The sequence below is a fragment of the Haliotis asinina genome, chromosome 3 (genome assembly GCF_037392515.1).
Source record: "Haliotis asinina isolate JCU_RB_2024 chromosome 3, JCU_Hal_asi_v2, whole genome shotgun sequence".
NCBI lineage: Eukaryota > Metazoa > Mollusca > Gastropoda > Lepetellida > Haliotidae > Haliotis > Haliotis asinina.
Genome location: NC_090282.1, coordinates 76041679 through 76061134, shown reverse-complemented (window position 1 = coordinate 76061134; position 19456 = coordinate 76041679). Strand labels below are relative to the sequence as shown.

Sequence of the window (19456 nt, the reverse complement as noted above, 5' to 3'; positions counted from 1 at the left end):
AGGAAGATTGAGGAATTATTTCATTTCTATGGCCTTAATAATGCTAGTAGATTGTTCAAATGGTGTAAAACCTTATTCTTTTAGTTGCATACAACATCATGCGATTGCCGGCTAATACATATGACGAGATAACGGCTTCGCACATTTATTCACAGAAACTAAAAACCATTTTCCGGTCATGATATTTACGTTGTAAATTTTGAGTACAAACAGGTGTATTTGAGGGATCACTTTTTAAAGCTGCAATACACATACATCCTCACAAACAGCTCGTGAAACGGTTTTACATAAGCACACACATGACTAGAAGCGTAAGGTTCGGGTTTCAAGTTTCGGACAAGCGAGGAGCGCAATATGACCTTTAACATATATCTCGGTATGTTCGGAATGGCTGACCACGTGCCCATTACCATGATTGCAGGAATAACGTTTGTTTCGCTATAGGTTATAGCTGATATTGACCACCGTGCCAGTCATGTTGAAGCTGTTCATATGTACTCATTACCAACTCATCTCGACTGTGTTGTATGCTGTGTCTACTCCGACACGCTACTATGTAACTGGGTGGGGCTCTAACACCGGAAATATTTGGGATTGTGAAACTAAATTGGTCGAGATTAACGTTTAAAGAACCAGTACCCTCCACTAGTGTTGTGAAAGCAAATTGTGCGAATTCATCAAATGGACATACGTTTTACATGTGTAATAAGATTATCATTTGGATGTGATTATCATTCGTGTACACCCTCTAGATTAAAGAGTTCGTTCATGGCGCCGAGGATCCTGATTCTATACCCCACTTGGGTGCAATGTACAAAGCGGTGTCCCTCGCCGTGATTTTGCTAAAAGCGTCGTAAAACCAAACTCACGAACCCATTCGTGTCATGAGTGAGTGAGTTTAGTTTAGCAATATTCCAGCTATATGACGGCGGTCTGAAAAAAATCGATTCTGGACCACACAATCCAGTGTTCAACAGCATGGGTATCGATCTAGGATACGATGACGTGTCAACCAAGTCAGCGAGTCTGACCACCCGATCCCGATAACCGCCTCTTACTTTACATGCATGGGTTACTGAAAACGATTCTTATCCGAAACTTCATGAATCGCACCCGTTTAGACAATACATGGTTGTCAACAGAGTCATACGCTGTATCAGCAATCTTCTTCACATTTTCATGGACAGGAAAGGTATAATTAATGATTCATCCAACAGTAAAGGGCGGAACGCTATTTCCAAAATAAAATGTCTTAACTAACAAAATCCAGAGATGGTTTCCCCTGTCTCGCGGACAGTGTTTAAAGATATAATATTTGAATTGAGTGTTGTAGGAATGGGATGTCGTAGGCGTGTCCGTACCAATTTCCCATTCGTAACTACTCGTGTCATTCCGGCAAGCCGGATAACGTAGGTCACGGAAAGAGGCGAGTAGTTACGAATGACACATTTCCCTCAGAAACAGTGACTTCGAAGGTGAGTATTTATAACTGTCCAAATCAAATCTTTAAACCAACCTGTCTGGTGTCAATTCTATCATACTCCTGGGAACGTCCGTAGGAAAACACGTTCTTCATATGAAAGACAACATTAGTTTGATTCGTTTGTTATTTAACGCCACACTCAGCAATATTCCAGTTTACATTCTGACGGGAGATAGACTACATAACCCCTGACTTCATGTATTTGGTACTTACTTTAACACAAGTTAATTTACGCTGTTGGGTGTATTATATACTTTAATTTATTATTCACATAGTTGAGTGTTTCAGCAAACAAAAACAATTTGCGTTGCGACTGCTTGCGGAGATGTACATATACAAAAGAATAAACGTGTCAGAAGGAATTATTTTTTTGTTATTGTTAAATTTGTAATGGCATAATGTAGAGTTACCTCCCTTGGTCAGACAGAAGGCTACGACTGTGTGTTCGATTCCCATATTCGTAATGATCATGATTCTTTGCATGTCAGTAACGATACATAGATTTCTATTAAGTGGTAAACGATTGATATCTATGGTGTGGCCTACTTTACTTCCGGTTTTTGAATTACCAGTTGATATGACTGAGTTTATGTTCAACCCTGCTGTATGGCTTGATATTGCTGAAATATTAATAAAAGCGTTGTAAAACTACACTCATTCAACCATCCTGTAGGCATGACTGGTTTGTGAGAAGTTACAGGGTGGGCGTGAGTGGTGTGTGAGCGTGTGCGTGTGCGTGCGTGTGCGTGCGTGCGTGCGTTCGTGTGTTTTCGAACACCACCCCCTTTGAATAACTAAGACCACATTGAATGTTTGGCATTTTCGGAATTTGAAGATTCCTGGTTCCGCCTGTGACTGTTACTACAAGTCGCACCTTTGTGCGCCAACACTATGTGCGATCGATTGCGATTGGTAGCGGTGTACATGTTATTTCAAAGGAACACATGAAACTGTCATCTTTGTCAGAAGCGGAGGGAGAACGAGTAGATGGGGACTTCGAACAGCCATATTGCCAGAAGGTGCGGCTGTTCTAGGCAAACCCTCAGGAAATAGGCCTCATGCATTGTACCCGGGGGGTCGGGTTTGGGGCGTGACAAGCGAACGCTTTAACCACTAGGCTACCCAAGATAACATGCTAATTTTTTGTTGTCTGGGTGCGATAATTTGCTAATATTACGGAGTGTGGTGTTATGCAACAAACAACGAATGGGATTACTTGTCACTAACTTCCAAATTTTGCTTATGTTATCTCTATCCTCACCTTCTGACTGTGGGGTTGCCTAGTGGTGATTGTTTTAGCGTTCGCTCGTCACACGGAAAGTCCGGGTTCGCTTCCCCACATGGCTACAGTGTGTGAAGCCCATTTCCGATCTCCTCCGCTGTGATGTTGCTAGAAGCGGCGTAAAGCCAAACTCACCCACGATACACACCGTAATGCCTGATCGAGGGCGAGTATTCAGGAACCAGGAGACAGTGAGAGCTGGGGAATTCACTTCCCCCAGTATCTTGTTTCTGTGTGTAACGTTGCATAGCCGACGGTATCTCAGCTTCACATAACCTTCAACGGTATCTTGCAGGCAAAAACTCGTGATGTGTGAGATTCGGGTTTAGAACTGGATCTGGGGAGCTACCTGCGCTTACACCACACAGCTTCAGGGACTTCGTGATCCGTACCCGACATGTTCTCTTGCCTTATCATATCCCGGCGGTATGGGATGTTTACAACATTAATCACTGGTTTGTCTGATCCTTTCTCGGCTATTTATGGACCAACGTCACAGAGTTGGAATAATGAGACTTTAAACAACAGAGAAACTGAACGAGGTTCACAGGCCAACAGAGGCAACCTGGGCAAAAGGCGAGTGGGTGAGTGGATTAATAGAAGATGGGATTTATTTCAGGTTTAAAAAACAAAACAAAAAAACCCCCAAAAACAAAACAAAAAAACAACCAAACCCATCCAAAAAAAACCAATAAAAAAAACAACAACAACAACAAAAGGACAACAACAAAAATATTCTGCCCCGATCCAAACCCACTAGATATAGCATAACTCTCGCGTACGAGGGAATTTTCCATGAGACCGGGTGTGTCCTAATGCCAAATGAAAGGCATAAAATTATAAACGGTTTACTTCAGTATAGGAGCACAAATCAGTTGAGCATCCATGATGATAAGGTCAAGGTTATACGGAAGAATGCGACGACGTTCCCATTTCCACACTGGAGTGGTTACGTGGTGTTCAAATTTGGATCTTTATCACTTGTGTTGTCATACCAAGGACAGTGTGGGACTTTGTTTATACAATCAGTCGTAATGTTGGGTGGAATATTGACGAGAGTGACATAAAAGAACACTCGTTCATTTTATTTACCAGTTCACATCCCTGATACATAATGGAATTCTTTTTATAAGAACTGCTAATCACCGTAACATAACATTTAAAATGTTTCCGTTTTACCAGGGATACTCTATAACAGGGATTGGTCACTCGCTAGCTTTCCTTACCATTTGTACTAATTAACGTGTGCCTCGTCATGCTCCACTGCACACGTCGACTTGGTTTGTTCTCAGCGCAAATCGGCTGCGCTTAACAGTATTTCAACCAGTTTACTGTCGGAAACTCTCGGCATCTCCCGGAGTAATACTCGGTAAATTGGAGTAGGCTCCCCTGAATGTTGTCACAACAAGCTGGTTACACTTCCTGTCGCCGAATGATGCATGTGTGGATTAATGAGAGGACTTGAGAATGTGTTTACACATTGCCTTGTTCAAAGACTCTCTGTTTATGTGACAATTTTGATACAGCGTTCGAAACGATCGCCAGCCCAGAGGCCCAGCGTCGGTTGTTAATGTATCAGGCCAACAGTTTCAGTTATCTGCAGGCCCATGTGGTCTTCTGTCAATTAGATCTCATTTCTTTTCAACTAGCATCGTGCCCATAATTTGTATTAATGTTCAGGAATTATCCTTGATCCCTCATGTTAGGATAACTTCCAGTTTCACTTCATAGTATTATATATTCAGTGCCGCATAGGAATGTCAGCAGTCTATAACTAATGTAAACTTCTCTGTGCTCCATACACTTCACTAATGGATTTTGTAGGGACTGTGAAACTCTCTACAATGAAGACTATTTTGTTTTTATTTTTTTGATTTCAACAAAATGGGTATGCAGACTTTAAAGACTGCAAGTGGCAGCAAGCCCTGATGGCCAAATGGCAAACTAAAGGTTGTTATGTTATTATATGTATTTGAAATGACCTGCTACACAATTAAAATGTCTCATTATGTTTCAGTGGTTTTCTGTTTGTGTGGAATGCTTAGGCTGCATAAAAATATGTTTTTCAGGCACATTCTTTTCAAAAGTGACGAGTAAGACTTTGATTTTTAATTTTTGATAGAAAAAATGTGACGAGGGAGGAACACATTTTTATTTCTTTTTCCTTCAGGAATACAGTTTGGAAAGTTAAGCACATGTTAATGAGTTGTAGATTCAGTCACTCTCATTCTTACAGACACTCAGTCTATAATGGACAAATGGACGGTCGTGGCAAAGTCGAAATTATTTTTTTTAAGAGGGCAGTTAATGAAGATGACCAGATGTCTTCCTGCATGTGCGCAATTGCATGGATACTGACAGAATGTCAACTGACACAGTCACTCCCCCCTAAAAAAACAGACAGTTTAAAACCATCACAAAGCGTTAAAAAGTCCTTTGCAGTTTTGTCAAATATCAACAATAGTTTCAGAACTAAAACATTCAAGCATCAAAGGCATCCATGGCAGATTAGAACAGATCAGATATGTCATACCTCACACTTTCACCAGATAGAATATTCCCCTCAATACTTAGAGGTGTATTTGAAAGAAATGAATTTTAGGACGACTAAACACATTAGTAGTAATGAGTGATCAGATCAGATCAACGATATGTCATATTTTTCACACACATGAAATACTTGTGACTGTATACACCCTACCAATTTTTTTATTTTTTTATTTTTTTTTTTTTAATTCATAAAATCATCACTATTACTTCCAAACAGACCCGTGAAGGTCCCGGGGTAGAATAGGCCTTCAGCAACCCATGCTTGCCATAAAAGGTGACTAGGCTTGTCGTAAGAGGCGACTAAGGGGATCGGGTGGTCAGACTAGCTGACTTGGTTGACACATGTCATCGGTTCCCCATTGCGCAGATCGATGCTCATGTTGTTGATCACTGGATTGTCTGGTTCAGACTCGATTATTTACAGACCGTCGCCATATAGCTGGAATATTGCTAAGTGCGACGTAAAACTAAACTCACACACTCACTCACTCACTCCCAAACACCTCTCACCAGATGGAACTTTTTTCCCTAACAGAAATTAAAGGTGTGTGTGAAAGAAGTTTTTTGAGCAATAACTAGAAACACTCAAAAAATGCTGTGTAGTATTTCAATGGCGGATCAGAACAGATCAGCGAGATGACACGTTTTTCACACACCTCAAATAAATCCTAACAATATGTTTAGATTATCAAATTATAAACATTACCTGCAAACACCTTTCGGGTCATTGTATATTCCCCTCATAAATATTTAAGGTGCATGTGAAAGAGGTTTTGGAGCAATAACTAGAAACACTCAAAGTTATACTATTTCAATGGCGGATCAGAACAGATCCGCGAGATGGCACATTTTTCAACACCTCAAAAACACCCTACCGATTTTTTTTAAATTATAAAATTAGCACTATTACTTCCAAACACCTTTCACTAGATGGTATGTTCCCCTAATGGAAATTAAAGGTGTATGTGAATGAAGTTTTTGAAGCTGAAACAAAAGCACTCAAACAACGCCGTGCAATATTTCAATGGCGGATCGGATCAGGTCGGCGAGATGGCACATATTTCACACACCTCAAGTACGTCCTAACAATTTATTTTAGATTATGAAACTATCACTATTACCAGCAAACACCTTTCGCCTGATGGTAAATTCCCCTCATAAAAATTAAAGGTGTATGTGAAAGACGGTGTTGAGCAATATCTAGACACACTTCAAACAACGGCGTGTAGTATTTCAATGGCGCATCAGATCAGATCGGCGATCTGCCACATTTTTCACACACCCCAATTAAACCCCAACATGTTTTTAAGTCACAAAACTATCACTATTGCTTGCAGATACCTTTCAACTAAAGGTATAATTTCCTGCTAAAACATAAAGGAATGTGTGAAAGAAGCTTTTATTGACGAAACTCAGTCTATCTTCGCTGTGTACCGATAATTGAAGCCAGAGAGTTACAAGATGCCGACATGAAACTTTACTACAAACATATTTTCTTATACTGACACTAATTACAAATATGTGACTAGAACTGAAGTAACAGAACAGGTGACTTATGTTCTACGTGTAGGATCCGAGTTGTCACAACACTCAGCGAATGTAATCAGCTGTTGAAAATGAACCGAGCTCAATCTTTAATACTAAGCTGCCGCCATATTGTCTCCACTGGTCACGTGACAAAGCGAGACATACGCTCAGCGGTTTTTCGAGGAGTTTCCACTCCCCTCTCTATATAGGCTCCCTGGTTTTACCTATCTAATTTATCTGTTTTTCTCAACTATCATCTGATGTAAACACAAATTACGTTCAGCTGGGATTGATATTTTAAACCTTGTGGCGCAAGGTGGATAGCGTTTGACCCATCTAGCACAAGGTAAACCGATGAACAGACGTCACTGTGTAATTTGAGAGTCTCAAGTCTTTAGCATTAAATATTGATAAAATGTTTCGCAGATGCAGACGATGATCCACGTGACCAACTTTTAACATTCAGGAAATATTGGGATTTACACCCCTGTATTTTACCATGTGTACATTTCTGTACATTTCTGAGATTGTTGTTAAAATGCAATCACATATTTTAGTGAAATCGATGACAGCTTCTGACATCACATTTATAAATATAAGACAAATACCAGTTTTTGCTCCAGGCTTGCAATGACTATATACGATCTCCTTACAGTGGTGAAGGAGTCGCCATTGGACATGTTATCAGTAACCTAGCAAGGAAGCGAGTATGTAACAACATCACGTGACCTTTGCACACGGCACCAGCCAGCTAAGATTTTTGTTGAAACGTGTGCTGATGAAACTCGACGGATATTATTAACACTGATAAACAAAGGATTTCAACAATCCCTAGTGGTGCGTATTGTTATAGTGTAGCTCATGCGCTATTTTAATGTTTATACATCTTTTTGGTTGACTACAATATGTAGGAGCCATGAGGAACTTATAAGGTGGAAACGATCGACGTGCATTATGAAACTTGAGTAACATGTGCTTTGCCTTCGTCGGTCGTGCTACCGAGTAGTGTTTTCTTTTGAAGTGAGATGTGTTAATTAGAGATCAGTATTGTAAATCGTCGTGCGAGCTAGTAGGGAATGTCTTGATGGAAATTCGTAAACACGCTGCCAACGAAAATGGCGGATGCACGCCGGATAAAATGGCAAGTCACGTGACCCAGTGCGTGCTTTGTTGTTATTGCAGGCTTGTGTTGATTGGTAATGTTGCAAATCTATTTCCAACAAAGGTCGTTGCCCGGATTGTCTGCGGAAATATATCTATGCATCACACTTCAGATCAGGTAGAATGCCTGATTAATACTTAACGGAAATCACAATAAGTAAGTTAACTTGACCTCGACTAATAGCAAATGATTTCGTGGTTTGGAAACGGATATATTTTATGGCTCGAGATTTGAATGCTTGTCCCATTTGGAGAATGTGTTGCGATCATGCTGATATACGTCTTGGGACATAGTTGAGACACTTCTCATTTTGTGAGGTATTGTGTGAAAAAAACACCGATTATCAGTAGTCACTTTACGGTACATTTAGGCTATTATCCTTTGTGTATCTAACCTATCTAACCTTTCCTTTCATATATACTTTCGAAACTAAAATCAGTTAATTGAATAATTTGAACAGTAACCTTTTGTTAATCTTAGTTATTGTGTTGAGATGTTCAAAGTTTCCTCACACTGAGAAAATACGAACCCACTACACATCATTCAATAACATTGAATGCAGTCTCTCTGCATTGTCATAATGCAGTGTTTTGAGAATGTTAAATCATTAGGCTTGTCCTTGTTAAGTTAACAATTAAAGGACTCGCCCCAATTCACTAGATCAAAATAAATTATACCATTATTTCAAACATAGAAATGTACCTGATGCATATAAATGGTTCAAGGCCTTCAGTTTATGGTTCCCCTACTACATCTTGTGAATGCATGGAATACTGAATGCATGGAACGTACAAACCATGGTAATGTGATATTTGTTTAAGATTATGTTGAACAACATTGGAAGTAGTGTGTGCATGTTTCCTTGTTATATTCCAGAAGGAGGATGGCTCATTTTGTCTACCCAGTAGCTAATGCAGCCCAGCCGGCCACTGCTTACCCAACAGCTCAAACTGCATATGTAGCAGCAGCACCACAGGCTGCCTACGCAACTGCAGCTCCCCGAGCTGCCCAGGCCTACGAGAGCTACCAAGCAGCTCATGCAGCACCTCAGTATGCCTACACAACACGCACACAAGTAGCAGTCACGGTAAGCTAGCTGACTAAACTTAATCATGTTTTAATATTTTATACCTGGTAAAAACACCAAGAACTTGGTCTTCAGCAACCCGTCCTTGTCACAACTGACAATGACGACATTGTTTGGTCAGGATTGCTGACTTTGTTGACATGTCATCGTATCTTAATTGCATAGGTCGAGGCTCATGCTACTGATCCCAGGATTGTCACCCAGTTATTTAGAGAGAGCCATCATACTACTGGAATATTGCTGAATGTGGTGTTTTAACACACATTCTCTCTCCTTTCAGCACAAGGCTAACAGTGTGTTAGAAATTAGGGAAAGTGTGCCATTCTCTGTTGAAGTAGTGTTCCATTTACCGTATTAAAGAGTTGTTTTTGGAACATTTAGCAACACATGAACATGGTTAGAGAGATATAGAAAAGGTGGTAAATGCTCCTGTCATTCCAATTGTATTAATGGATTTGAACCTTGATATCAAATGTTATTGTATTATTGGGGCTATTGGCTAAAAAAGGGGCAGTGAACATGGTGAAGTACTTGCTATCCTTTTTATATTTTATTGTTTAAGTTAATTTAAAACACTTGTATAGCCTGTTTGGCATGAAAGCGGACCCATTAATTGCAGTCTAACTTGAATGAAAACAAATAAACATAAATACACAATGAAACGTTGATCGATCATGATCAGAACATCATGCCAACTCTGTGAGTTTGTGGCAGGTGTGCGAGAAACGATGGAGATGGCACAGCACAGGTTAATGGTTAAATTACTTTGCCAGCACTTGTGCTTCTCGAACACTTGGCTGTCCCTTTCTCTACACTCCACCCTCATAGGAAATTTTGAACTGTGTCAATATTTTAATCACAGTTTGTTAATCTTTTTTTTTTGTTTAGGACAAAATTCAGAAAAAAACTTCATAGAGCTGGTATGATATTTTGTTCATTATCAACATTTCAATGAGTATTTTATGTTCATTACGGATATTAATTTTTTAGATAGATTGCAATTCATTGGTCTGCTTTTGAGCCAAACAGACTATATATGATGCATATTTAAATGTGTTTTGTTAATATGGTCTTATTAGTAATGAATATTACAGCTTTTTTCAGAGGGCCATGTCTCAGTATATTGTTCATAATTGGGTATAGACTTGGTCTTGCAGCACACCAAGATAAACTGGAGTATTCAGATGCGTAGTGTAGAATTATATCCCTCGCTCACCAATGGTGCATTGTCTTACACATTTCAATTTAGAGAAAAGCTTTATGAATTCAGTCGATAAATGTCATGTTTGAACGATTTGTTGTAGCCTGCAGTGACGTATGATCAAACCAAAGCGTACTACCAACCGGCGCAAGCTACTGCATATACAGCAGCAGAGACGCATTATCAAGCAGGTATTGTGCCATATTATGTCTGATAGTGATGAGTGATTCCTTCGTGTAGTTGTGTAACAATGCAGTGGCAATCAGTATCAGCAGGCTGCAACTCTCTGCACGCTTTCCTGTAGTCTATAACATTAATGTCAGTCACAGTTTAGGTCCTGTTGTGTAGTTTTGTTGGGGAAAAGTTTTCATGTTTGGCATTTAGTTTTAATCCTTGAAGAATCTCATCTTCTGTGGGAAGTTTGCTGTAGAACATGTAGATACAGTAAGCAGTTTTAGAGCAGTCTTGTGACAGACGCCTGTGCAAAATTGTTGCCAAGTAGTTGGCTTGGTTTAACTACTGATATTTTATAACTGATACCTTGTGGACACTGCTGAAGTGTTAAAAAATGTTCTCATGTGTGTTCAAATGAGTACAAGTAAATTGAGTAGTCAAATTCGTTTCGAATAAATTGGAGCTCCAAAATCCAAGTTGCTTCTAGCCACCGTCACTTTGTATAATGGTTGACTTGTAATTTGGATGTTACTGTTTTGATACATTCAAATATTAATCCTACAAATAAAGGTGCCATTAATATTTTTAGTGTTTTTGATTCAAAAGACAAAAGTGATGCAGAGGGTGAAATGTTGAACCAGAGGTTGTCTTGTGTCAAGTGTTTTTATGAAGGCCTTATGTTACTGAAAGTCAGTGTGTTTTGTTACACGTCTACCGCATGCCGTTCAGTTCCATCTTCAGTGTTGTGTGTTCAGTCAAGCAGTAAAGTTTTCATCAGTAATAAACAATAACACACAAGAGTCGTTCCCTCCAAAGCCAAACCGGCCTACAGTACGAGTTCCTCCTACAACACAGCTCAAAGACAACTTGCCCAACCCAAAGCGCAGCCTGCAGTACAGGTGACGACAACAGCATACGTGTACCCAGCCACAACATCGCCTGCTGTGACGACATACTCCCAGGCAAGCTATGCGCCAACCACAACACAGTCCTCATTTTCAGGTATATTTATCCTCAACTTTATAATCATCAGTTGGAGTTAACAGTTTCTTTGTATATTATGTCATCAGTTTAGCCAAATATGTCTCATTTTGACCTTGTATCTATTTGCTGTTTGTCCTTTCAGATATGGAATTTTGATGTTGAATGTATTAAGAGGGAAGGCAGAGTCTGTTGAAATGTGAAACTATCTGTGCTATGATTTAATTTTGGGGCAATTTTTGTATTCAGGGATTAATGGCAACAGCAGCGCACAAACTTGGAACAAGTACAGCATCTCTCCAGGCAAGTGTTTTGAACAGTGTACTTGCCTGGTGTGGCAAAGACAATGTCCTTGAGTAAATGATAATTGAGGTTCTTGAGAGACATTTAGAAGTCGGTATTCTAATAGAAGACAAAATGTTCTGGATGTCAACGTCTTTGTTCAATAATTATTGTTTACACAACATTTCTGGGCTGATCATCAGGTGATGAAGGGGGCAAGGAATAGCCCAGAAATGTGTAAACAATGAAGAAGTCCTTATCCATTACATTTTGTCTTATAAATGGTCATTCCTTACCATTTTTATTTTGTTGTCTTGAATTAATGGAAGGATCAGGTAATGTCTGATGTCCCGCTTTCACAGTATCATTTCATTCACGTGTGATCATAACTTAATTCTTTCAACACCAGTCAACCAGAGGCATATACAGCCATGACATGAAGTTCCCAGAGACTCTGAGGTCAGAGATGAAGGCTGTATTGATCAAGAAAAATATCAGCTCATAAATCATTATTAATAATACATATCATACACCATTTGAAAGGTCTAATCCTACTGTTTATAAATATGAAAATTGTGTTAAGTCATATTAATCATGTAACACGACTACAACTTAATTCAGCTAAGTTTTAATGAAAATGCAGGCTTACACATTAACATGTCCAGGTAGACCATGAAGGAAGCAAAAACTGAGGCTATTTATTTTTTCCATTCGTAACATGTCATGATATCCCCTTCCCCTTTTCTCTCATATTTTCATTTTTACACAATAAGAAAATTATTATGAAAAGATTTCTGAAATGATATGCATGGTCATGTATTTCCCAATATCAGGGCTCCAGATAATTTTTCAAACAACTGGGTATTTACTTCCAGGACTTTTTTATGTATGGGTAATTGCATGTTTTGAGGAGCAACTAGCATTTTCTATACTCCTACTTGTTAAAAGAATTGAGTACTTTTACACAGACCTTCTTATCCTTATTGGGTTCTTAATCTTTCTAAATAGAAAAAATATATATATGCATCTCAATAGACTAAAAGATTTTAGTAATTGCCATATTGCCAAACATTTGGCAGTCATTTCTAAGTAGTCAACATTGAAGTCATGTGACTATTAAAGTAAACCCCAGAGAGTGGCTACAGCTATATGTTGGCATCGCCTACCATTATCAAATGCTGTTTGTGTGCCACAACGAATCATGCGCAAGCCAATTCAGTTAAATGATTAAGGTACGCAAGATAGGATACACCTATTGGGTTTTAAGTTATTCTGACACGTTTTTTGTACTCACAGATTTGTAATTAATTGAGTAAATGTGATTTTTATGGACTAGAATGCGCAAATACACACCTTTTTGGGAGCTCTGCGATATCAATGGCATTCCGTTTGGTAACATGATACATCAGCGTAAAGTACCTGTTTTTGAAGCTGCGTATGAATAATGTGAGGCGATTCATTTTGATGGCGGGTATTGTTCGAAATCTCTGAACATCAGCAATATCACTATCCTTGCTGAGGGTATTTTCATAGTTGTAAGAAGCAATTTTATTGGATAAAGATTGGTTTCTAACGACGCTTTTTCATCTCAGGCTGCTATACGGAACATGTTGGTTCAAAACCAGACGTGAGCTTAAGTCAGCCAATCAGATAACAGCAATGGATACGCATTAGAGGACGTATCATGCAAGGTTATTGACCAATGATAAGAAAGTTTATGCATATATATTCTTCAAAAAGAGTAGGGGGACGGTACTTTCAATGTACCATTGTCGAAATTGGGAGATGTTTGGTAATGAATCAATGTTGATGGGTGACATGGACATGGATGAATGTTAGTGTAATGTTCCTCAATGGGTTTTCTTTCTACCAGACTTCAAAGTTCAGGTTCACCTCATTTTTTTCAAAGAGTATATTTTAGCGTTAAAAACATTGAGTCAGAGCATGAAGTTCGAAAGCGACAAAATCTGAGATGTCACTTGAATTACGTTACTCAGTGGCACATTAAAAATGGAAATAGTAAGTTATAATGTTCGTTTGACAACTTTTATGAGTATTGTTGTTGATATTTTTCTTCAGTTTATTTGATTGGTATGACAATATCCTCTAAACATAGTTAATTTGCTCACTGAGAACTTGGATGTGAACCCACTGCCAAAACATCTGTGCGAGAATGTTTTTTTTTTCAATAACCTTGCGAAAAATATAATTCAAAACCTGTTGATAATATATGGCCCTTTGAAACGTAACAAGTGTTGACAGGCATTATGAAGAGTGATAAATTTGATAAATGAATCATATGTTTGTTTGGTTCCTAAAGTTGTGTATCATCTTGATGCAACTACTCCCTGTCTGATTTTTTGGCCTATGACGTCAGGGGACTGGTGATGTCTTGTCTAATTATTTGGCCAACGGTGTTGAATGGGTTAAGAGAATACAGTATAGCACTTGACTAAGTGTTGCAGTGGCCTGTGATAATTTTGGTTAAGCATTGTTCATTTCTGCAGTACACTCTGTCAGAACCCATTTGATAAAATACGCAGGATGCATTTTATGATGTTGGAGTATGGTTTGTTATGAGTAGTCACAGTGGTTGAGAACTGTATTTTGTTAGTGTAGAAATATGTGTGTGATTGAATCTGTAGCACCCTGTGTGGTAGCTGACCATGTGTTGGCTTAGAGGCTTAAGTGTATGTTGAGCTATGGTGATATTGACTGCAGGCTATGATGCTGCTCTGTACACAGCGGCCACCTCGTACTACCAGCAGCAGCAAGCAGTGAAGACGGCTGGAACTTGGGCAGTCAAGAAGCCGGGTGTACCATTCAAACCCCGCCCCAAGGGGCCACCCAAACAACCTCAGCTACACTACTGTGATGTCTGCAAGATCAGCTGTGCAGGCCCACAGGTAGTAGCTCATCCCCATTACTTGAGTCACGTTATTTAAGTGTGCTAATAGCTTGGACACAAAATCCTCTCTAAATGATTTTGTGTTTTTAATCTGTTTAGAATGTTTTGATTTGAAAGATGACATGCTGCCCATTGTGCTTTTGATGTGGACAATTTTGTTTTGATTAACAATTCACACTTGTTTTACTGATGATTTTTTGTAGCAAGTACCTGGTGAGTATGTACAAGTGTGTTGTTTGAAACATATCTCTTTTTCAGCTCAGCTAAAGCAAAGGCTTTAGTCAACTTTGTTTTGGTAGCATGTGTGTCTTTACTGTTGAAGTGTTGTGATTCACAGACGAGAAACATACAGCACATACCTTGTAAATGTGTTCGAAGTTACAAGGCATTCGCTGAGTATCCTCATATGGCTGGATGGTTTATGTGTTCTGTCAGTATAAGTTAGGTATGAAATTCTAATGACATTAATATCACTCATTTATGAAAGATTAGTGAAGTAATTTGAAAAAATAAGTAATTTAGTACAGAGGACGTTCTCTCCTTTTGAAACTTTTGGGTTGTAGTTTTGTAGTGGTTAAGGCTTGTCCTTTTGATGTTGAAGACTGGTGTTCGGTATTCCCCTGATGAGTACATCGTATGAATCCCATTTATGATATCCCCACCTCGGAGGGTTGGTGAAAGTGGCCTGAAAATATACTGCTTATGAAGTTACAGATGTTCTACAGTCTGGTTGGAAATCCTGTGCCAGCTATATGTATTTTCCCAGCGTAATGTTATTCAGAACAGACCTTCAGTGTTACATGGTTGTGACAAGAGCTTAGATTCTGATGCTTGACCGACTACAGTCAATTTGCCATTGATACAGACCTTTAGACACCTGTTAGTATGACCCACACTTGTCTACAAGACAATGTGTGTGTTAGATACATGGCCAAATACAATGAGTATTACAGTATGCTTCACACAAGAAGTATTATCATTTGATCCATGTTTGTACACATTCTTTAATCAAAACCATGCAACAACAAGGTCTTGATTTAAGGCTTTGTTACTTGCACTGGTGCTAGCCAATATTACAAAGTTCAACTTAGTTATGAGTCTTAACTTGCACAAGGTGCAAGTAAATGTTTTGGAAATAAATCATCAAAAAATCTGACATTATGAACATATTCTTCCAAATTTTTAAAAGCTATGGCACCGAAACGTTGCCATTCATACACACATCTCATTTATGAAATGTCTTGTAAACAGGGATCATCTGAGTCTCTGTGTTGCTATGGTTTCTTGGATACCACATGAAGGACATATGTTTATGTGTACCAAACCTTTGATATTTTAATGTTCTACATTGCAACAGGAGTAGCTTAACATCTCTTGATGCGAGCCCTGACAGCAAAGCAGTATGTAATGAATGGACACAACTGATGCAGTTTGAAAAACAATGACAGAACAGCTCAGTGTTTGGTGTCATTATATATGCATTTGGAACATGTTCTGTGCTTTGATGCATTTTGATCACATTACTAAAAACATGTTCAGATCAACATTTCCATCTGGAAAGTTGTCCTGCATCTGTGCTGCAGTCTGTGTTGTTCCTGTAGCAAGGTGTACTGTGTTGTCAGACCTACCGGGAACATCTAGAGGGTCAGAAGCACAAGAAGAAGGAGCAGGCAATGAAGGGTGGGGCAGCGCCAGCGGCTCGAGGCCACAACCAGCTCAGGTGTGAGCTATGTGATGTTACCTGCACAGGCACTGATGCATATGCAGCCCACATCAGAGGAGCAAAGCATCAAAAGGTGGGTCATTGTTTATTGCCTCATCACTCCGTAAGGGATGTTATATTGTGGTCGACTGTGAAGGTGGATGTAAATATAGGGCTGAGTAGTACATGCAGGGTTTGAAATAAAGTCTGAAAGTCTGTTTGACCTTGTTTTATAGTGTTGAAGTTAAAGATTGAAGGTGCCCCTTGATGGATGAAAGTTTATATCCCTTTTAACATTTTGAACATTAAACTATGTTTGCCTTTCAAATTGACCTGTTCCTTTTACCATAGATTGTTTTTCAAAATGTCCACAAGATTCTCTCCGTGTTTAGACGGGTACAAATGGTTTTTGAATATTCTGTTGACATTTTTATACGTGTCAGTGAGGTACATTTTTTATGGCAGTTTCATTTGTTCATAAGTGGCAAAACAATACAAAGAAGAATATTTGAGTGAATGATTAAATGAATGGTTCGTAGTTAAAATACAAGGACGCATTATCAGTGACAGTAGCTTCAACATGCCTGCTTCATGTGGACCGTAGGTGCTGAAGCTTCACACAAAGCTTGGCAAGCCCATTCCTTCAACCGATCCTGTGATAGTGTCTAACTCCCCAGCCACCACCACGACAGCAAAGTCTACAGGCAGTGCCGCTACTGTCACGTCGGCGGGTGGCAAGACCATCGTTGGGAAGACTGTAGCTGCAGCAGCAGCAGCACAGCAACCAGCCAAGAAAGTGCTTGCAGCGCCCAAAATCACATTTGTTGGTGAGTTTGTGATGTCTGCCTTCAGATAGTGGCTACGGTCATGTTGGAAATCACAACAAATATTTATAATTAGACTCCAAGTTTGAAGAAAGTCGTTAACAGAAGCTTACACTTTTATAGCTGTTTGTATTGGATGGCATACTTTTCTGTTGAGAAACCTATGATTGTGGTGACAAAGATTCTCCCAGATAGGCTTGTGTCATTATCCAAGCTGCATGGCCACACCAGTTTGGAAAACTAACGGTTTCTGTCTCATGAGCTCTGACAGTGACACAGTCCATCCATAACATTGTTAAGGGGTTAGAAAATCACCTTACCTGATGCCCAGGACAAGTCAGTTTTCATTTCAGGCAATCAAATAATAGGATCGTACTTGTCCCTGGACTACTAGATAATTTTCTCTTATGGTTTCAAAATGCAAATAACATGGATTTCATTTCATATCTGCTCAAAATATAGTTTCTAAATTTCGCAATGATAATAAAGTAGGGTTATCTTTCTTGGCTGTTTTAATTACTTCTTGATAAATAGTCTAGTAAACATTAACATCAAATAAAATGTTAATGTATTCATTATTGTTCCCCGCTGCAACATGGAACGGTGGACAATGTATTCAGCAGCAACTGTCCGTCCATCCAGACTCTTGTTAACACAGTATCTCATAAACTGTTGTATCCAGTGTGTTCAAATTTGGTGACCGCCTACATAGGGGGATTACACGGACACCAGTTGGTTTGAGTGACCTTGACCTTATTTCCAAGGTCACCACGAGGACCACTTTTCAAACTCTTGTTAATGTGGTATCTGATAACTGTTGTACCCAGTGTCTTCAAATTTGGTGACAGCCTACATTGGGGGGATTACACATCAGTTAACATTGGTGACCTGATCTTATTTTCAATGTGACCACGAGACTTTGTTCACTTTCCGAACTTGTGTTAATGTGATATTTCATAAAACATTGCAGCCAATGTCTTCAGTCTTATCGACAGCCTACATTTGGTGATTATGCAGATACCAGTCATTTCATGCAACTTGTGTGTGACCAAAAAGTAAAAAGTAGTGAATATATTAAAAATATTACAGTCTTCTTTAGCGGCAGGGGACATTGCCACATTAGTGGCCAGCAGTTGTCATGATAATGTCATAACAAATCAGGGGAAGTGAAAAATTAGGTCAAGTTATTTCTTCAAGTCACTTGCCCTGTGGCAAGTGACTGTTGAAAAAAAATTTGCCCCATGTTGTTTATATAGTGGGGGTTTTAACAATGGTACATTCAACCTTGAAATATAAATTTACACAAGTGAAGACACTGATGGAAGGAAAGTAAATACATTTTGGCCTGCTATTTGTCCACTTCTGTATTAATTAGATCTGAGATACATGACCAACTGCTAATTGTTTAGGAGGCACACAGCTGAAGACAACAGGAGCTAAGGCAGAGGAGGTGAAGGTGGAGAGCATTAAGGTGGACCAGATACAAGCCTCGTCCTCTGTAGCAGATTCTGATGGTGAGCTCTCTCTGTACTTTTTTAGCCAGCAGTGTAGGCTTTCTGTTTCTGGTTTGCCTACATCGGGGTCTTCTCAGGATGCAATCATATGGCTGGAATCTTGCAGTAATATGGCAGACTTACTGCCTTTCAATGAATATTAGTCACTCCCTATTAGTTTGTTGCTTAATGACCTATGAAGGTCCCGGGATAGAATAAGCCTTCAGCAACCCATGCTTGCCATAAAAGGCGACAATGCTTGTTGTAAGAGGCGACTAACAGGATTGGGTGGTCAGGCTTAATGACTTGATTGACACATGTCATTGGTTCCCAATTGAGCAGGTCGATGCTCATGTAGTTGATCACTGGATTGTCTGGTCCAGACTTGATTATTTACAGACCGCTGCCATATAGCTGGAATACTGCTGATGGCAGCATAAAACTAAATTCACTCACTTCTTGCTTAACACTTTATTCAGCAGGATTGCAGCTATATGATGCAGTTTGTCAATACCAGACAATTCAGTTTTTAACAGCGTGAGCATCAAGCTTCACAACAGGGACACGGTGACATATACTACTCATCGAAAGTTTAGACACGCTAGCGTAAATGTAGCCACTTAATTTGATCAGCTATTTCGAAACTAGATTTTGTAACATATTCCATACTGTTTATAGGTACTGTTTACACATGAACTGATGTATTGTCCTGTATTATGTCGTTGGTGTTTATTGCAGTAGAAACATTGAAGTTGATGTATTGACAGTTCCTGAGCATACTTATAAGTTCCAGAAAGCTC

General features: G+C 39.2%; 1 protein-coding gene across 12 annotated transcripts in view; it reads left to right on the top strand.

Moving 5' to 3' along the window:
• The first annotated feature begins 7531 nt into the window (after positions 1 to 7531).
• The window catches only part of LOC137278464 (zinc finger RNA-binding protein-like), a 31023-nt gene continuing 19098 nt past the window's right edge, over positions 7532 to 19456 (top strand). For 2 of the 12 annotated variants that reach the window (XM_067810805.1, XM_067810804.1), the window contains exons 1-9: positions 7555 to 7679; positions 8881 to 9091; positions 10396 to 10483; positions 11322 to 11468; positions 11697 to 11750; positions 14451 to 14635; positions 16260 to 16433; positions 16944 to 17166; positions 18573 to 18677. In XM_067810805.1, the coding sequence (XP_067666906.1) occupies positions 8888 to 9091; positions 10396 to 10483; positions 11322 to 11468; positions 11697 to 11750; positions 14451 to 14635; positions 16260 to 16433; positions 16944 to 17166; positions 18573 to 18677 (1180 nt within the window). In that variant the 5' untranslated portion in view covers positions 7555 to 7679; positions 8881 to 8887. Of the gene's footprint in view, positions 7680 to 8880; positions 9092 to 10395; positions 10484 to 11282; positions 11469 to 11696; positions 11751 to 14450; positions 14636 to 16259; positions 16434 to 16943; positions 17167 to 18572; positions 18678 to 19456 lie in introns of all 12 variants that reach the window. The other 10 variants (XM_067810802.1, XM_067810801.1, XM_067810797.1 and 7 more) reach the window with 8 other exon arrangements.